The sequence below is a fragment of the Antennarius striatus genome, chromosome 9 (genome assembly GCF_040054535.1).
Source record: "Antennarius striatus isolate MH-2024 chromosome 9, ASM4005453v1, whole genome shotgun sequence".
NCBI classification, from domain to species: domain Eukaryota; kingdom Metazoa; phylum Chordata; class Actinopteri; order Lophiiformes; family Antennariidae; genus Antennarius; species Antennarius striatus.
In genome coordinates this window covers 10205998-10226422 of record NC_090784.1, presented here as the reverse complement: position 1 = coordinate 10226422, position 20425 = coordinate 10205998, and the positions used below count along the sequence as shown (strand labels likewise).

The following is a 20425-nucleotide window of genomic DNA, read 5'->3' as shown; positions in this document are numbered from 1 at the left end:
ACAGTTACCAGTCAGCCCCCCAAGAGTCAAGATGGAAAAATACTGTAAGGAAAGGATATATGGGAAGGAAAAGCATCACACAATACTGACGCCAAATGGCTAGTGGACATGAGAACTAAAAACACAAAAACCTCCAAGAATAAGAACCAGTAATCATCTCAATGGCAGACATACAAGAGTGACAGTGATAAAGAGCTGGACAGGGTTGTATTATTCACACATACTGACTGATGCTACATGAACTCCTAGCAGCACAGATAACCCAGCTGGGATTCACCAAAAGCGACCAACCAAAGGCAAGACAGTTCTAATGATGAAGGAACCCAAGGAGGGACCGATCCCATCCAACTTCCAGCCAATACTCCATCTTTGCACAACATGAAAGGTCCTGTCAGGGATCATGGTAGCTAAGATGAAGTGCCACATGGATCAATATATGAATGTGAAACAGAGAGCATTGGCATCCAAATACCTGCAACTTGTCCACAGAGCAGTCCACCAAGACTGTAAGAATAGAAAAAAATTGACCTGTACACAGCTAGAACAACTGCACATAGCTAAGAAGTCAGCTGAATGGTAAGAACAGGGCCCAAGCCATCAACAAGGACACACTTCAAGTCATCAGATACCCCACTGGGATCATAAGCTGGCCAAATGAGAAGTTACAGCTAACAAGAAAAAAGTTCCTCACTGTGCATGGAGGGTTTCAGGCCAAGTCCAGCACCATGAGGTTGAACGCTACGGGCAAAGTGGGACGTTAAGAACTAGTGAGTGTGAGGGCCACTGTCCTGAATTAAAAATCCAAGAGCACATAAAGAAGATGGCATGAATGATGAACTGTTAAGTGAATGCCTTAAGCAGCAGAAACCTGGTAAGACTGATGAGGAAGGGGTCAGACAACATGGAGGGACAAGTGTCACATTTTGGTATTTGTGTCATGTTGCTCTGTTGTGTTGGAGTGTGGCAGGAGGCGGGGCTGAACTTATGGGCAGATGATGTTCCTCCACACCTGTCCCCGATCAGGCTGATTAGCTTGAGGCTTTTTAAGCCGATTTCTCCTTTGGTTCTGTGCCAGATTTTTTTGTACCCTTGCCCATGTCTCTAGTTTGTTGGACTTGTCAAGTTTTCTTTCATTCCTGGATTTTTTCTGTTCGGATTAAACTATGAATGTGGACTTCTCCCCTGTTGTTCTGCATATGGATTCGAACCGTATCCATCACAGAACAATCTGGGCAGGACTGGACCCAGAAGACCCTTTTCTTTCTTCAGGCATTGATTGCTCAAACCAACAGCATACTGCAGGCTCCGGATATGGCAACCAACCAGATGCAGCCATGGGACAACCACCACGGGGCACGAAGGAGGACCTCAGCTTCTCTGTGGAAGTGCTGTGTGACAGCAGTCTGTCGCTGAAGGTGCTCCTCTGCTGGGAGAAGGTGGTGTGCAGGGGGTGGCTGATGTTGTTTATGATGGCCCTGAATTTAGACATGGTCCTCCTCCCCAGAACTGTCTCCACAGAGTCTAGGCTCAGCCCGACCACTGAGCCCACTCTGCGGATAAGTCTGTTAAGACGGTCCATATCTCTTTTCCTGGCCCCACCACCCCAACACACAATGGCATATGACAGCACACTGGAGAGTACGGACTGATAGAACATGAGAAGGAGCTTAGGACAGATGTTGAAGGAGGCCAGCCTCCTCAGGAAGTACATCCTGCTCTGCCCCTTCTTGTACACACAGTTCGAGTTGAGTGACCAGTCCAGTCTGCTGTCTAGCTGCAGTCCCAGGTACTTATAGTTTTCTACCACCTCCACCTCACTGCCTTTGATGATCACCGGCTGTGGAGAGGGAGGTGCCCGCCGGAAATCCAGCACCATCTCCTTCGTCTTGGAGACGTTGAGCTGGAGCTGGTTCTGTTGGCACCACTCCACGAAGTCAGCCACCAATGCCCTGTACCCCCCCACATCACCCTCCTGGATACAAGCCACTATCGCGGTGTCATCGGAGTACTTCTGTATGTGGCATGTGTCCGAGTTGTGCTTGAAGTCTGATGTGTAGAGGGTGAAGAGATTGGGGGATAGAACGGTCCCCTATGGCGCCCCCATGCTGCTGGTCACCATAGAAGACAAACAGTCCCCCATCCGGACGTACTGGGGTCTGTCCGTTAGGTAGTCCGTAATCCAGCTCACGAGGTAGGGGTCCACAGTCATGGAGGTCAGTTTATCCTGCAGGAGCCGGGGCTGGATGGTGTTGCAGGCACTCGAAAAGTCGAAGAAGAGCACTCTGACGGCACAGCCCCCGGCGTCCAGGTAGGAGAGTATGCGGTGGAGGAGGTACAAGACAGTGTCGTCAACCCCAACCTTGGCCTGATAGGCGAACTGGAGAGGGTCCATAGCACCCTGCACCTGTGGACGCATGAGCTCCAGAACCAGTCGCTCTAGGGTCTTCATTATGTGGGAGGTAAGAGCGACCGGTCGGTGGTCGTTGAGCTCAGTAGGGCGTCCTTTCTTGGGTACAGGGACAATGGTCGTGGAAAAAGAACAGAAGAAGATGTCACAGACGTGGAGATACCAGCTCACAGAAAAATTAGGAAGAAGGAACAAGAAAAGGTAAAGTGTCAAGGGTTCAAAAAACAGCTGTAACAGATGTGGAAGGTCAAAATTGCTGTGGTCCCTGTGGTAGTAGGAACACTTGGGGTGGTAACTCCAAAACTGGAACCTCAAGCACATTGTAGCAATGACATCTGAAGCCTCAGTCAAGAGGAGAATAGTCTTAGGTATGTATTTCTGTCTCTTTTAAACAGCATACTAATCGATAACTGTTGGTATAATCAGATTATTGTAAATACTGTTCAATAAAAGCTTGGTTGTATTTGCGAGTGATATCAATTTAGTGATCAAATGAAAAACTGTTTTTTGAAGAACAGAACTATGATTTATTTATTTTTGAAATTGTAACTACAGTGCCTTTGCGAAAGTATTGGCCCCCCAAAAACTTTTTGACATTTTGCTACATTTCAGGCTTCGAACTTAAAGATAACAAACTGAAAATATTTTTCAAGAATCAAAAACATGTGAGACACAATCGTGAAGTGGAACCAGATTTATTCAACATTTTGTATTGTGTTTACAGATAAAAAACTGAAAAGTAGGACGTGCAAAAGTATTGGCCCCCTGTTGTCACAGGTCAGCTAACCGACTTGTTATGACCCTATGGGTCATGTATTGTTATGTATATGTTGTGTTACAGTGTCTCCCCTCTCCTTGGTTTGTGTGTCTGTTTTTCAATGAGTGAATTAGGAGCAGGTGGTGTCCGCTCATTGGCTGGCTCGCCTGATTGCTGCAGCACGATTGGTCAGGGGGCGGGCCCCTGACCTATTTGAACAGCCCGCCGACTGCACTCTGTCTCCTCTCCAGCCTTCCCACCGCCAGGAAACGCCAGCTTGCTGAAACTTTTGTTATAGTTGTAACGTAGCGATCCGTTAGTTTGTGCCCTGTGGCAATTCTGTGTTAGTAAGTTTTTGTGTAAGCTAAAGCTGACCTTGTAAATTTGTAAATAACTGATGGACAATTTGAGCAGTTGGTAGGAGGGAGAAGCCGTTTTCTTTCAACCCTTTTCTCCTGTTTTAAGTTAGTAGGTAGGCTAGTAACTTGTTATTTATTTCCCTTTTCTTTTGTTAGGAAGGTAGGGTTGATTTAGGATATTTTTTGTTTGTTATGTTGGCCCCTGTTCTCCCTCTCAGAAAAATAAAACTGCTCTCTTTTTGTTGAACTTGGTTTACTGTTGTCGCTGGCCTTTTCCTGTGGTGAGAAGACGGGAGGAGCGCACAAGCCTGTTGTGTCCAAGGTTCCCCTAGACCGGGGGCATAACAGACTCCAGAAGTTCCCTGATGACTTCTGAATGATCCAATGTTGACCTAAATGACTAACAGTGACAAACAGAGGGCACCTATGTGTCATTTGATCTCAGTTTAAATGCACCTGCTCTGTGATGGTCTCAGAGGTCTATGAAAAAAAAACTGAAGAACAAACAGTATCATGCAAACCAAAGAACACACCAGGCAGGTCCGAGATAAAGTTGTGGAAATGTTCAAAGCAGGAATGGGATACAAGAAGATTTCACAATATTTAAACGTCTCCCGGAGCACTGCGTGAGCAGTGATGTAAAAATGGAGAGAGCATAAAACCACTGAAAACGTACCAAGACCTGGCTGTCCCTCTAGACTTTCAGCCCAAACAAGGAGGAAACTAAGCAGAGAAGCAACCAAGAGGCCCATGATCACGCTTGATGACCTGCATACACATACACAGCTGAGGTGGGACAATCTGTCCATACGACAACTATTAGTCGTACTCTGCGTAAATCTGGTGTTTATGAAAGAGTGGCAGGAGAAAGCCATTTCTGAAAGAAAACCATAAAAAGGCCCATTTGGAGTTAGCAAGACGCCACATGACAGACACAGATGACATGTGGAACAAGGTAGTCTGGTCAGATGAGACCAAAATTGAACTTTTTGGGCTGAATTCAAAATGTTACGTTTGGCTTAAGAGTAACACTGCACATCACCCTGAAAACAGAATCCCCACCGTCAAACATGGTGGTGGCACCATCATGCTCTGGGGTTGCTTTTCTTCAGCAGGGACTGGGAAGATCATTAGTTGATGGGAAGATGGATGGAGCCAAATACAGGGCAATTCTGGCAGAAAATCTGTTGTAGTCTGCAAAAGACCTGAGGATGGGGCGGAGGTTCACTTTCCAAAAGGCCAATAATCCAAAACATAAATTCAAATCTACAATGGAATTGTTTAAAACTATCGATATAAAGGTGTTAGAATGGACAAACAAAAGTCCAGACCTCAATCCAATACAGCATCTGTGGAAAGATCTGAAAATTGCTGTGCACAAACAATCTCCATCTAACCTTAAGGAACTTGAGTTGTTTTGGTAAGGAGGAATTGGCAGATATTTTTGTTTAAAGATGTGCAAAACTTATAGAGACATACCCAAAAAGACTTGTGGCTGTGATCGCAGCAGAAGGAGGTTGTACAAAGTATTAACTCAAAGAGGGCCAATACTTTTGCACATCCTACTTTTCATTTCTTTATTTGTAAACACAGTATAAAATGCTGAATAAATTTGGTTCCACTTCACGATTGTGTCCCACATCTTGTTGATTCTTGAAAAATATTTTCAGTTTTTTATCTTCAAGTTTAAAGCCTGAAATGTAGCAAAATATAAGAAAGGTCTTGGGGGGCCAATAGTTTCGCAAGGCACTGTATGTGGCACCTATAGTAATTAGATGTTTTAGTCTACGATACTATGAAGTAAAGGTCCCATATTAGGTTTTTTTAGTTAATGTTATTCAGCTGCCCGATGTCCAACTATACTGTATTTGAAATGCCTTGCCCCAAAAGTGATCCATGGTCTTCAATATCTTTGACTGAATATAGTTAAAATCATTTCCGTTCTGAAAAGCTCGGTTTTAATGGGGCGTGGCCCTGAGCTCTCTCTCTCTCCATAACCCCCCGAGCTGCCTCAATTATGCCTCTATCCCTCCGCCCTCGCGTTCAAGTGCGCTTTCATTACATGCGTCGCAGGAACGCGCATTAAAGCTACCGATCGCTTTAGTCTGGAACTTCTCTTAACTCTCAGTAACTTTGTTATGACGTATTGTGTTACGCTCTTATTCTTCTTGTGTTTTGGGGTCTTGTTTTCCATGAGATAACTGTTGATTTTTCTGTGCTAAGCATGGAGCTGATTTCTCAGTCTGCTAAACGTAACTCATGGCTTTTTGTGTAAATGCAATGAGACCGGCCGGTGATCGCAAAGATTTTTTTGGAGAAAAACAGTGTTAGCACATGAGATAGAAATCAGTGGAGACAAGAGATGATTAAGAATAGGATGTTTCCCGACAATTGTCACAGACAATGAGAGATCGCTAGCTAACAATCCTGCCTAAAGCAGACTAATGAAAGGCAAGAGAAAGTATACTGAACTGTGGGCTGTTCAGTACTTTATCCCCGTCCACTAACCTACGTCGCAGTGATGAGGAAGATGTATCATTATAACACTTTAGTCATAAACAACTGTAAGTAAGATAAATATGTGTCTCTCATTTAAATAAAGGCTGTTTGTTAATGAGCGGTGTAGATTTGGATACATGCAGCTGTGTTTGCGATGACGATGAGGATAGCCTTTAGCGGACACACACACATGACTGACGCAGAGCTATCTAGTTAGCCAAATGCTAGCTGACTTCACACGGCTTGTAAGGAACTTTTGGTGTGTAGCTTTGACACACACTGCTGCACACAAACCACACATTTACATACACACATAACTGAAGTGGACCTCACTAGTTAGCTAAATGCTAGGTGACTTCAACAGTTTGTGAGGAACTTTCAGTGTGTAGCTTTTAGCCAGGTCGTTACCACGCACTGCTACCATAGCCTGAATAAACTCCCTCTCGGGGATGACCACGCCCACAATCAAATATGACTCAGGTCATTTTTTTCTATCATTCAATTTGTTACTTTGTTACTTTAAAAATTGAACTGTTACAAATCTGAGTGTATTCGCTGTAGATTTTTAAGTTTTTAATATATCTATCAATGCAGGAAGCGTTTGCTTTCCAGATTCTAGGATTTGGTTGGATTAGGGAGGACCACTATGTATATGCAGAGACCTGAAAAAATGTGTTTTTCATAATAGGACCCCTTTAAAGTAAGCAGTCTCAACACAAATGTCAATCCTGAACACTGGAACAGTTCATTGTAGCCAAACAAACTGAATAAAAAACAAACTCAAAACACTTAAATCGATTAAATTACATGACATAAAAGATGAAACACGACACACGGACATTTATGTTCAAACTTACCCAAGTTGCTTCCAAAGTTGCTTGGGTTTGCATCAAAAGAGCGTCAAAGTGGAGATGACAAATTGACAACAGCTGCAACTAAGACAAGAATTCAGAAACTCTTGCTTTTATTAGAAACAACTGAAGTGAATGATGCAAAGTGAATAATGATCTCCTTTACATGGTTCCCACCTCAATATTTCATAGTAAGTGATGATTTCCCAAACATAAAGGGTGTCATTGCATCCATATTTCATTGGAGAACAATGTAGTCTAACTGACATGTACACTGAGGAAATATGCTTTCAAAGCATCAAAAGAACTGTCACACATTATGGATGGCTGCAGAATAATATAGGGCACTGCTGGATGGATGTAACAAGCTTCATAGCTACACGCATCATTTGATCACATAATACAAAGCTGGTGTGTATGTCCATGTGTGAGACACGCATCATTTGATCGGGTAATAAAAAGCTCTGGTGCCACAGTTTGTGTGTAGGTTTGCTTGGCATGCATCATTTGTTCACAACATACACCATTGTAATGTACTGTGCATGTGTGTGACACACGCACAGCCATAAGAATAACCCATGGTACACGTACTGTATGTGTCTGTGTGACCATATACGTAGATAATACAAAGCAAGTGTGTGTTTGGGCAACAAACAGGGATATATCTAATAACAGGTCCTTCTGACTGAGAAAGCTACAGTTCCTGTCACGCCTGAACCACAAATATGTGTGTGAATTCAGGCTTTCTGCTAAATTAAGAATAGGAAGAAACTGCAGACAATACATCCGACATCACAGGCACGTACACACATAAACCTTTTGACACACAACTAAGCTAACCAACAAGCAGAAACAGACATTTGTGACTAGATACATACACTGGACATATGTGTGCACACATACAGACAGAGACACATGTGCCAATGTAATGTGAACCATAAATTAGGGCATGCATTATTAACTGCTGGAAATTTCAGAGCACATGTTGGGACTGTTGTATGCCAGAACAAAAAGATAGAAAGACAGGCAAGATCAGGCGCAAACAGAGCTCTATAAAAAGCCATGGCTCTCCCACAGCAGTTCAAACATTCATTTATTGGTAAAAATTTAGCAGATCATAGTTTAATTAATCAGTTGATAAACACTTGACTAATTTCTGACAGGCACACATGACAAATGGATTTTACCCTTTATTTAATTGTTCTGGACACTCTGGCAATGCAAAGCAAGACAAGCAAAAACTTAATAACTTTCTTCGGTCTAAATAATGACTCATATACCACATGTGGTAGCCCACATACTGACAGAGAAGTTGTGGTACAGGGTCAGTTCTCTTAAATTAGACAAAAACATGTCCTTGTCATCTCCAATAATGTCTGAACATACACTGACTATTGTTGCATACACTTTGGGATATCAATCTAATAATAGGGGTAATGACTGAAATCTCAAAATGGAACTGTGATCATGTTCACTGTATTGACATGGTAGAGTTGTAAGAAATCAGGGAAGTATATACATATAAAATCAATAATGGTAAATGGACATCTGTAATCCCAATGATTTTTCTTCAGAAATGTAATAAAAATGAACTCCAGATAACATTCATGCATGAAAAAAAATAATAAAGCAAAACACACACACACACACACACACACACACACACACACACACACACACACACACACACACACACACACACACACACACACACACACACACACACACACACACACACACAAGTGGTAAAGACTGAAAAAAATATTTTCTTTTTGTTTTAGTTAATTTCAGTCCACTTTATTAAGGGTTACATACAAAGTCATTATTTAACCCCCTGAATAAAATAACATATAATTTTATCTAAGTGTAACTTAACCCAACACATGGAGGAGGGACAACTATCAAAAAATACATGCTCAGTTACAAATGAAGGGTGAGCTCTGCAGCTCATCAAGATAAGCAGACTCACTAGCTTCCTTGTCTTCAGACTTTGTACATGTACAGATGAATTGTGAGTAACTTACACATGAAATAGATACAAACTTGAAAAACATGAATTAAAATTTTGAAAGTTTAATGACAACACAATCAGTACAGAAAAGAAAGGTAAGAGTATTTTCCTGAAGAAAGTCTGCTATATATTCATGTCTACCAATTGAAGAAAACGTAACCTAAAATCTGACATAGCTTCAATTAAACTGGTAAAAGAAGTAATCTGTAAGCAAAATGGCTTGCGCAAAAATAGTTCACTAAGGTTTGTGAGGAATTTGTACAGACTGCACTGACAAAAAAAAAAAAAATTACAAAGAGAAAAACTAACTGAACCAAATTCCTTGAGTAATAATCCTTGACTGTCAGTGTCTTTTTTCCCTTTGGTTTCAATTAAAACGGAGTGAGAGCCTGTTTGCTGGAACTCAAGGACACTGTTTTATCACTGCATTCACCTGCTTCACACTTACTGCTTAGGCTTGTATGCTGTCACCATGCTGTTATTTTACCATGAAGTTGTTTTTTTTTTTGTCAGTACAGTTTCTCTACGATGAAGGCCAATATGGCTGCTGCCAGAGTGAGCCCAATTCCCAGTGTCTTCAGTCCTTCTCTGTCCAAACTGTAAGGGCCCATCAACAAAAACGATGAATTCTCAGCAGCAGGACCATGTCCCCCATTGGTTATCAGTTCCTGTTATGAGAAACATACAGAAAGATAACCACATAAGATTTACGATGTATCTTTTGATTGAAATCTTCTACAAATTGAACAACACAAAATAATTACTGTTATCTGCATGGGAGGCTTTACTGGAAAGACAACTGCTGGATCAGCTTAAACTAAAAGGCAGGTGTATCGATATGAGGATAAGTAATTGGGGAATGTTTCCCTCACAGTTTGAACCTATTGGTGAACCACACAAAGGCTGTTTCAGCTCATTGCATAAGTCATGCCCACAATTCAAAATTAGCCAATCATCTCCTGTTTAAATCACCTCGCCACAGTCACAAATCACAGCAAAGCTTGACATCAGCGTGGCCGCTGATCCAACAGATCAAGTGTCTTCAATCTGAGAGTTCTTCTCAGTCTTAATGTCTTGGACCATTAGAAAGACATCCACCACTGCAGGCATGTGACAATGAAAAATGGCGAGGGAAAGGGTGAGATGAATGGAGCAGGATAAAACATTTTAAAAAAAAAAAAACCCTCAAGATAGTTGAAAAGAGGAGACCTGTTTCTGTTTTTCTTTAATATTTGAAATAATCTGCTACATAGCCAAATCTGAGTTGTTTTGACTGAAGAATATAACAATTTATTGAGCTGGTATATTACTATATACAGTATATATCATGGATTTCATGTGGAAATATGTCCATCAATGATGTTGAGACCCACAGCTAGAGTTACAGAGCATCAGAAAACAAATTTCAAAGTCTCTGATTATAATCAATATTCTATGGATGACAGCAGTCATTAAAACATCCAGTCCCAAACAAGAACATTTTAATTATAATGAAAGTATCTCTTTGCTCCCCCAAGAGTCCAGGGTTGGGGCTTGTATGTGACCACCTGGTGGCCGGGACTCTGCCGCAGGGCCTGGCCGGGCTCAGCCAGAAAGCACAACGTGGGCTCAACCTGCGGTGGACTCACCACCAGCTTGTGGGGAGGTTGAGAGGTACCAATTAGATATTGTCGGGCCTCCACCAGCAGCTTCAGCTCTGGAACCCAAACCCTTGAGAGGGGCTGGACTCTCCACTTTTCTGGTGTTTCCCAAGGTGAGAGGCGGCGGGCTGGTGTGGGCTTGATTATAGCCCCACAGCTCAGCCATCATATGTTCGAGTTCACCCCGGTGAATGAGAGGGTCGAGTACTTGCGCCTTCGGGTTGGGGACAGGTGTCTCACTGTTGTTTCGGCCTATGGGCCAAACAGCAGTGTGGAATAACTAGCCTACTTTGAGTCCCTGGGAGGGGTACTAAGTAGCGCTTTGACTGGGGACTCCATTGTTCTCGTTGGGGACTTCAACGCTCACGTGGGTAATGACAGTGGGACCTTGAAAGGGGTGATTGGGATGAAAGGTCTCCCCGATCTGAACATGAGTGGTATCTTATTATGAACACCTTATTCAATCAGAGATGTCCATAAGTGCACATGACACCAGGACACCCTCGACCGGAGGTCGATGATTGACTTTGTTGTCGTGCATCTGACCTCCGACCACATGTGTTGGGCACTTTGGTGAAGAGAGAGGCAGAGCTGTCAACCGGTCACCACCTGGTGGTGAGCTGGATCTGCTTGCAGAGCAGGGGGCAGGACAGACTTGGCAAGCCCAAACGTGTTTTGAGAGTCTGCTAGGAACGTCTGGCAGAACCCTCTGTCAGTTAGGTCTTCAACTCCCACCTCCGGGAGAGCTTCTCTCAGATCCTGCAGGAGGCTGGGGACATTGAGTCACAGTGGACCATGTTCTGCACCTCCATTGTCAAAGCGGCTGCTCGGAGCTGTGGTTGCAAGGTCTCTGGTGCCTGTCGCGGCGGTAACCCCCGAACCCGGTGGTTGACACCGGACGTATGAGATATAACCAAGCTGAAAAAGGAGTCCTATCAAATCTTGTTGAATTGTGGGACTCCAGAGGCAGCTGACAGGTACATGCAGGCCAAGCACACTGCAGCTCAAGTAGTTGTGAAGGCAAAAATTCAGGTCTGGGAGGAGTTTTAGAAGGCCATGGAGGAGGACTATCGGTCAGTCTCGAAGAAATTCTGGCAAAGCATTCAGTGCTTCAGTAGGGGAAAGCGGTGCACAGCCAACACTATTTACAGTAGAGGCGGAGAGCTGCTGACCTTGACTGAGGATATTGTCAATCACTAAAAAGAGTACTTCGAGGACCTCCTCAATCCTGCTACAATGTTTTAGACAGAGGAAGCAGAACCTGAGGCCTCAGACGTGGACTCGTTCATCACCCAAGCTGAAGACACAGAGGTGGTTGCCAAACTCCTTGGGGCACACTCCTCAGCCTCCTGGAGAAAGTCTATTCCAGGGTACTGGAGAGGAGGATTAGATCGATAGTTGAACCGTGGATTCAGGAGGCACAATGTGGTTTTTGTCCCAGTCGCGGAAGACTGGACCAGCTCTGCACTCTCCATCAAGTGCTCGAGGGTTCATGGGAGTTTGCCCAACCAGTCCACATATGTTTTGTGAATCTGGAGAAGGCATTTAACTGTGTTCCTCATGGTATCATGTGGGGAATGCTTCGGGAGCATGGGGTTTGGGGCCATTTGCTGAGGGTTGTCCGATCCCTGTTTGACCAAAGCCAGAGCTTGGTTCGCATTGCTGGTAGTAAGTCAGACCAGTTCCAGGTGCATGTGGGACTTCGGCAGGGCTGCCCTCTATCACTGGTTCCATTCATAATCTTTATCGACATAATTTCTAGGCACAGCCAGGATCCAGAGGGAGTCTGGTTTGGAGACCACAGGATTTCATCTCTGCTTTTTGCAGACGATGTTGTCCTGTTGGCCTCATCAAACCTGGGCCTTCAGTTTGCACTGGGATGGTTTGCAGCCGAGTGTGACACGAGTGGGATGAGGATCAGAACCTCTAAATCCGAGGCCGTGGTTCTCGACAGGAAATGGGTGGTGTGCACTCTTCAGGTTGAAGGAGAGTCTTTGCCCCAAATGGAGGAGTTTAAGTATCTTGGGGTCTTGTTCACAAGTAAGGAAAGGAATGGTACGTGAGATTGACAGACGGATTGGTGCAGCTTCCGCAGTGATGCAGTCCTTGTATGGGTCTGTCGTGGTGAAGAAGGAGATGAGTTGTAAGACAAAGCTCTTTATTTACCGGTCAATCTACATTCCTACTCTCACCAATGGTCATGAGCTTTGGGTTATGACCGAAAGGACAAGATCCCAGATACAAGCGGCTGAAATGAGTTTCCTCCATAGAGTGACAGGGCGAATCCTTAGAGATAGGCGAGGAGCTCAGTCACCAGGGATGAGTTAAGAGTAGAGCCACTGCTCCTCCACCTCGAGCGAAGCCAGCTGCGGTGGCTCGGGCATCTTTTCCGGAGACAGCTGGAGAGACTTCACCAGAGGAAGGCAGCCGGACTTGATGGTATTAGCCCCAGGATCCTGAAGACCTGTGCCCCCCAACTGTCTCCAGTCATCACACACCTCTACAACCTGAGCCTGAGCCAGGAGAGAGTCCCTGTGTTGTGGAAGACATCATGCTTGGTCCCTGTCCCTAAGAAGTCGGCCCCATCGGAGTTGAATGACTACCGACCAGTTGCCCTCACGTCTCACCTGATGAAGGCGCTGGAGAGGCTGGTCTTGGCCGGCTTGAGGCCTCAGTTGAAGGAGTTGCTAGACCACCCTACAGTTTGTGTATCGGCCCCAATTGGGAGTTGATGATGCCATCATCTACCTCCTGCAGAGAGCCCATTTGCATCTGGATGGTGGGGGAAGCACTGTGAGAATCACCTTCCTTGATTTCTCCAGTGCTTTTACGCCATTCATTCTGCTGGGCGTGAAGCTGCGGGGGATGAGTGTCGACACCTCCACCATTTCCTGGATCAGCGATTACCTGACAGATAGGCCACAGTTTGTCCGTCTGGGCAGTGTTCTGTCTGATGCGGTGGTCAGTCATACAGGAGCCCCTCAGGGGACTGTGCTGTCCCCCTTCCTCTTCACACTGTACACAAACGACTTCCAGTACAACTCCGAGTCATGCCACCTACAAAAGTTCTCGGATGACTCTGCAGTTGTTGGGTGTATAAGTGAGGGGAGGGAGTGGGAGTACAGGGCTGTGGTGGATGACTTTGTGGAGTGGGCTGGAGCCAATCACCTGAGGTTGAATGTTGGCAAGACCAGAGAGATGGTGATCGATTTCAAGAGGAAGGGGAACACAACAAATCTAAATCCTAGGAGAGGCTGTAGAGGAGGTGGAGGACTATAAGTACCTGGGTGTCAAGATCTCTAATAGACTGGACTGGAATTCTCATGTCGATGCTGTCTACAAGAAGGGGATGAGCAGACTCTATTTCTTAAGGAAGCTGAGATCTTTCAACGTATGCAGCTAGATGTTGGAGCTCTTCTACCAGTCTGTTATGGCCAGCGTACTTTTCTTTGCCGTGGTCTGCTGGGGGAGCAGCATCAGAGCCAGTGATACCAACAGACTTAATAAGCTAATAAAGAAGGCTGGCTCTGTGATTGGCTGTAGTCTGGACACTGTGGAGGCCGTGGTGGAGAGGAGGACTCTTAACAAACTTTTATCCATCATGGATAACCCCGCTCACCCTCTCCACCACACACTGGACATACAGCGGAGCTCTTTCTCCAATAGACTACTACAGCTCCGCTGTTGAACAGGGTACAGGAAGTCATTCCTGCCACAAGCCATCGCGCTGTACAACAGCTCTAAAATATCAGACAGAGTCCCACCATCAGTCTGACGTTTTGGTATGGCTTCACTAGGTCCTGTGTATGGCCACAGAGTGCCACACTTAAATTATCTATGACTAAAGGCCTACCATGCTTGGGTACTTTTGTTATTATTATTATTATTATTAGTATTATTAAATTATTATTAGTGTTAACATTGTTAATATTTCTTTCTGTTAATAATAATAATAATAATAATAATAATAATAATAATAATATTATCTTTCCCTGTCTTATTTTTCCTCAATGCACATTTTCTGGATATTTTCTGTAAAACTTCTGCTCTGCTACTGTGACATCTACATTTCCCAGTATGGGATAAATAAAGTCCGTCCGTCCGTCCGTCCGTCCATCCATCCATCCATCCATCCATCTATTTATCTCCCATCGCATGTGTGTTATGGCACATGCATAAATATGTGACAAATAATAACAAATAAATATATATAACAAGAGTGGAAAAATAATTTCCCCTTGGGGGTCAATAATGTTTAATTCTTCTTCACAGAATAACCTTTAATTAATATAACTAGGAATAACTGTAAGGTTTTGTTTTCATATTCATTTGTAAGAGCGACGTAAAGCCTTCTCTGTGATTCTTCATTCTCACAATGCCAACAATTCTCATCAGGACTTGTCAACTATCCTGTCTTACTGAGGGTTGCAAACTTGTAGAGTTCTCCAGCAGTTAGCCAGTTTGAGCTGGCTCATTTAGACTGACATTAAGTTTGTCGATCAACTCTGTAAAGTATAGCTCAAAGTATTGAATTAGCATTCACAGTAATCATAGTACTCAATGACATAACGTGCTCTGGTTTGAGAAACAAAAATTATTTTTTTGAATCAACCACCCTCCAACACCCCTTTTGATCCTCTACCATATTTGCTATTATAAATGGTATTATTATTATTATTATTATTATTATTATTATTATTATTACATTTTTCTTCTCCTTCCACCAGTATGATGTTTAGCCACAAGAAGAATATTCAGAATCACCAAACGTAATTTTTAACAATAAACAGGGAGCAAAAGAATGGCGGATTTTGTGTAATACAGACATCTGGGTACAAGTGAGGTAGGCATTCATTCTGGATGTAACTAACAGTCAGAGCACGCCTACGTGTGTTGAATGTACATGTGTGTATGAGCAGGTGCAGAGCATTTGTTTACTTCCTCTCTATCATCCACATTACCACTGAACCCCAGCCGTCTCATGGTTGTGACGCCACCTTTCCACCCACTCTTTCCCTCAAAAGCGTCATTGAACGGCTTCCTCTGTTACCGTACACAAAGAAGAAAGGATACGATAACAAAATACACCTACATAACACATTCAGGAGTTACTTACAGTAACTTCAGATGATAAGTGGAGGCAGAATCAGAAACAGAGTTCCAGCTCATGTGTTCACATTTGTTTAATATTGGGATCATCTTTGTAGTTTCTAAGGGGATAAATGATATGGTATTTGTAGCTGTAAAATAAAAGGCATTTTTTTTGTCAAATCCTTATCATGATGCATGTGCTGCCCCTCACTGAGCCTTTAAACTCCAAATACTTGTTTATGATCATGGCAAGTACAACCACTGTTTGGAATACCAAACAGTGGTTGTTAAAGCTCACAGTTTCTTCAGAGATTTTAAACATTGGTTCAGTTGTGAAATAATTAATTAACAAAGAGAAAAGAAAAGTGAAGTGCCTGAAAGCAAAAAGACCAATATATATAAATTACACATAGATTTCCTGTTTACTTGAACACTTTTGAAAACCTATTGAACACCGAGGAAAAAAAAAAGAAGGAAAAATTGGCTAAAAGCAAAGATTGATAAAACCAAAAATATTATCTTTCTCTTCACTTACATGCCAAGTATGCAATAATCTTTTTTATCCACCTATTAATCTGTCTCTCTGTAGGTGTCTCCTAACAGCAGGGTGTCAGAGGACAGGCTGAGTAATATAGTCTAAAATATATTACTAGTACAGTAGGGAGGATAAATGAAAATCCAAGCGCCAGTAGGGGTAAGGTAGCACAGTTGGAGGGAACAAGAAGAGAGGAGGAAGTGTAAAACTAAAAAAAAAAAAAAAAAAAGGTAAGGCAGAAAGGACCAGGAAAGAAGAGTTCACCACCTGCTAAGTGACTTGCTGAGTTTGTTCATATGAGGAGGCCTGTGGAGTATAATATCTCTCTGTCCACAGTTGTAGAACAGAGCAAAATTAATTATGTTATTATTATTCTCATCATCATTATTATTACTTTTATCAAATAGAAAATATGAGTGAGAAAGAAGTTTGATATTGTAGTGTTTGTCAATTGAGAATTTGCTTTTACATTTCACACACCCACACTCACATTATTTTACATCAAGAATTATGAGTGATTAAGTTATACCTAACCTTCCATCTAACAGGGTGTTCTGGCAATTTACTGACTGTTTACTGCAATGTTTGGGACCCATGATAATCAGCTAGCATGGAACCTTTCTCTCAAGTTATTCCCTTACATCCTTGAAAAAACTGTTCCAAATCCTCATATGCACCTTTTTTAAATGAATCTACCCGAGTGTCTAGTGTAGCCTTTGCCAACACACAATCATGCTCACACAAAGACATACATGTTGACACTCACACCAAGCCACGAGAGCCAGAAAGGACAATATACAGTGGTCACATTTCCCGCATGATCCTAACCAGCTGTCAGTGTGATTCTAGACACACACATACTGTAGTGTGTGTGCGTGCTTGCGTGTATGCACTCAGTTTTACTAGGCTCAAGATAAGAAGTTGCTTGTTTTACAATGACATGGAAGATGACAAAATAATCCATGAATAGTAAACAATTATCCTATTGACTCTAACAATCGAGCCATTTTAATGCTATTTCATATACATTTTACACAGACATGCACGCACCCACGGACACACACACACACACACACACACACACACACACACACTCACACACACACACACACACACACACACATACACACTCACACACTGTATACGTATAAACTACCATTTAAAGTCATTGATACTTTAATGGCTTAAAATGTCTTCCTCTGTTATTCTGACTCTGGTTCCTGAAATATACACAACAGGCAACGTGACACAATTTGACATGCTAAATGAAATGTTTAAAATAGCTGTGCCCGCTGGTTTGAAGGCTGAACAAACTGTTACTAGAATCAACAATGTCAGTCAAAGACCAAGCAAAACCCTTTTGACATTTAAATTCAAAGTTTAAAAATAGATATGAGCAGATTAACTTTTTCCAAACCAGAGAAGAAAGGCTTCTCTTTGATTACTATTATTTTCCTGACAATACCGATGACAATATTTGAGCATAATGCAGCATCAAAGCAGCAGTCCTTAACAGTTGCGTGTCAACACAAGAACACTTGAAATGCAGATTTTTGTATAAATGTGTATGTCTGTTTCAGGCATTTCTGTATACACAGTGTGTCATGTAGCTTGCAGCTTGTAAGTTTCTGAAACTCATACCAAGAGGGTGCATTGGTCTATGTCTGCATTTGATTACGTGTAAGAGAATATGTGTCTGTATGTGTGTATGTGAGTCTGTGTGACCTTGTTTTATCAATCAATTTATTGTGTATATAGTGTGTCTCTGGGCGGAACAGTGGCGCAGTGGAGTGCTGTCGCCTCACAGCAAGAAGGTTCTGGGTTCGAGTCCTTTCGAGTGTTCGAAAGGAATCGAGTGTTCCGAGTGTTTGTATTTTCTCCCCGTGTCTGCGTGGGCGGTATCCATATGATCCTCCATGTGCTTCACAAGCTGGGGTCCTCTACCAAAGGCCTAGGAGTCTGAGGGTTCTGCCCAACATCTTAGCTGTTCCTAGCACTGTGCTCTTCTCGACTGAGGCTTCCGATGTCAATCCTGTAATCTGTTGAAGCCACTCTCCCAGTTTGGGGGTCGCTGCCATGAGGCCTCCGACTACCACGGGGACCACATACGTTTTGACCTCACACATTTGCTCCAGCTGTTCTTTCAAGCCTTGATGTTACTCAAGGGTTCCTTCTTCCTGATGTTGGCATCAGCTGGTATTGCCACATCTATCACCACTGCCCTCTGCTGTTCTTTGTCCACCACCACTATGTGCAGTTGATTAGACAGCAGCTGCTTGTCAGTCTGGAAGCTGAAGCCCCACAGAAGCATTGGTGGTATGTCCCATTGGAATTTGGGTACCTCTAGTCCATATTGGGTACAGATGTTCCTGTACACTATCACAGCCATTTGGTTGTGCCTCTCAATGTATGCCAATTCAGTTAGGTCTCATCTACTGTGGTAGATCTTGGCCTCTATAGTCCTCATGCTCAGGGCCTGTTCTTGTGCTGCCATTATCACTTTCTGTTTGTCAGTTCGCCATTTTGGAGCCATTGGTAGCTCTTCTTGATATCAGCTACTTCCTCTATCTGACGCTGGTATATGGCATGTAGAAGCTTGTAACTGTGTTGCCTGCCTTTCAATCTTGACACTCTCGTTGGGTTTCTGCTGCCTAAGGCTTTCACCGAGTAGTTCATCTTTCAGGGCCATCTTCTTGATGTACTCTTGGATGTACAATGTGTCATTCTGGACATTGAATCTGATTCTCACCAGTCCTTGGCCTCCCTCATTCTGCTTAGCAAACAGCCTCTAGAAGCTGGATTTGGGGCGAAACCCTCCCTGCATGGTGAGGAGCTTTCTTGTATTGGTATCTGTGGCTTCTAACTTCTCATTTGGCCAGCTTAGGATGCTAGCAGTGTATCTGATGCCTGACATGTTGGTTGCTTGGACTTTGCTCTTCCCATTCAGTTGACTTCTCAAGAGTTGCCTCACCATCTGGAGGTACAGTATGTCTCTGCTGTTGACTTCCTTGCGGCTTCCTCATTACTTCCTTACTGCTTCTTCATGATTTCATTAGCCTGTGGGATCCCAAGGTATTTGTAGCTGTCCTAAATGTCTCCTATCCTGCCTTCTGGTACGTCCAACCCTTCAATTCTGATAATTTTACCTCTATTTGAAACCATCCGGCCACATTTGTCCAAGCTTTTGATCCTGGTGGTGTGAGCTGGAGGGTCTATTTCTCAATCATTCCTGTGTACAGCTTGATGTCATCCATGTCGAACAGGTGGCTGATTGCTGACCCACTTCAGAATCAGTATCCATATCCACTCTTTGAGATGATGTGACTGAGGGGGTCCAGGCCTATGCATAACAGCAGCAATGATAGTGTTTCCACTGGGAATATGCTGTGCTTGGGGTGTGTGTGTATGTGTGTGTGTGTGTGTTGGAGGGTGGTATCTCAGTCCACGAGGTGATGGCTTGTGGATTCTCCTGGCTGCCCAGAGTTGGGGGTGCTCTGCTAGCCTGGCCCTGCGGGGTTCTGGTAGACTCTCTGGACATTGGTTTCCACCAAACACACAAGTTGGTTCACGGCTTACCAGCTTCTGTCGAGTCCAAATGTTGAAAACCGTTGGGTCCCGTCAGAATGTGATGAGTCTCACTTCAGACATCACAATCTCATGTCCTCTATCTTCTTTCTACACTGTTTACTTCTGGTTCCCTGTTCTATGCTGTCAGGACCTCCATTAATCTGGTGTTTTATAACATTGGTATTAATGTATCAGTTGTGAAATATAATAGAACAGCTCAAACCTCTTCCACTCTAACAGCACTGCCTGTTAGAGTGGTTCCCCCTTAACTCACAGAGGTGCAGCACTTCCCTCTCTGACTCACGACAGGAAATGTAATAAAGACTGAAAACTTAGTTCCCAGGACTGGTGATGGTCACATGCACGCACTCAAATATAAAAAAACATTTTTCTGAAAAACTAAAACAAGTATTGATTTCATAAAAAGTTGACCCCCTTTTATGGGATTAAACTATGAGAATACATACAGCCAAAAAACAAACAAAAACAAAAACAAAAAAACCATTTGTTCATTAATCCGAAATGCAAATACAATTTTGTCAACTACATCAAATCTTCATTGGTACTGTCAGATGTATATTTTTGCAATATTTTGTAAGGAAAAACAAAATCTTTCTTAATCTTTTGTTGTTTAAGTCAGCGGTCCCCAACCTTTTTTGCGCCACAGACCGGTTTCATCTAAGACGATATTTTCACGGACCGGCCTTC

General features: G+C 43.2%; 1 protein-coding gene across 1 annotated transcript in view; it reads right to left on the bottom strand.

Annotated features, from left to right (window-relative positions):
- Positions 1-8647: 8647 nt before the first annotated feature.
- Positions 8648-20425, bottom strand: part of cdkal1 (CDK5 regulatory subunit associated protein 1-like 1) — a 252411-nt gene continuing 240633 nt past the window's right edge. Inside the window, exon 15 of the mRNA XM_068323764.1 lies at positions 8648-9552. Coding sequence (XP_068179865.1) covers positions 9394-9552 — 159 coding nt within the window. The 3' untranslated portion in view covers positions 8648-9393. The remainder of the gene's footprint in view (positions 9553-20425) is intronic.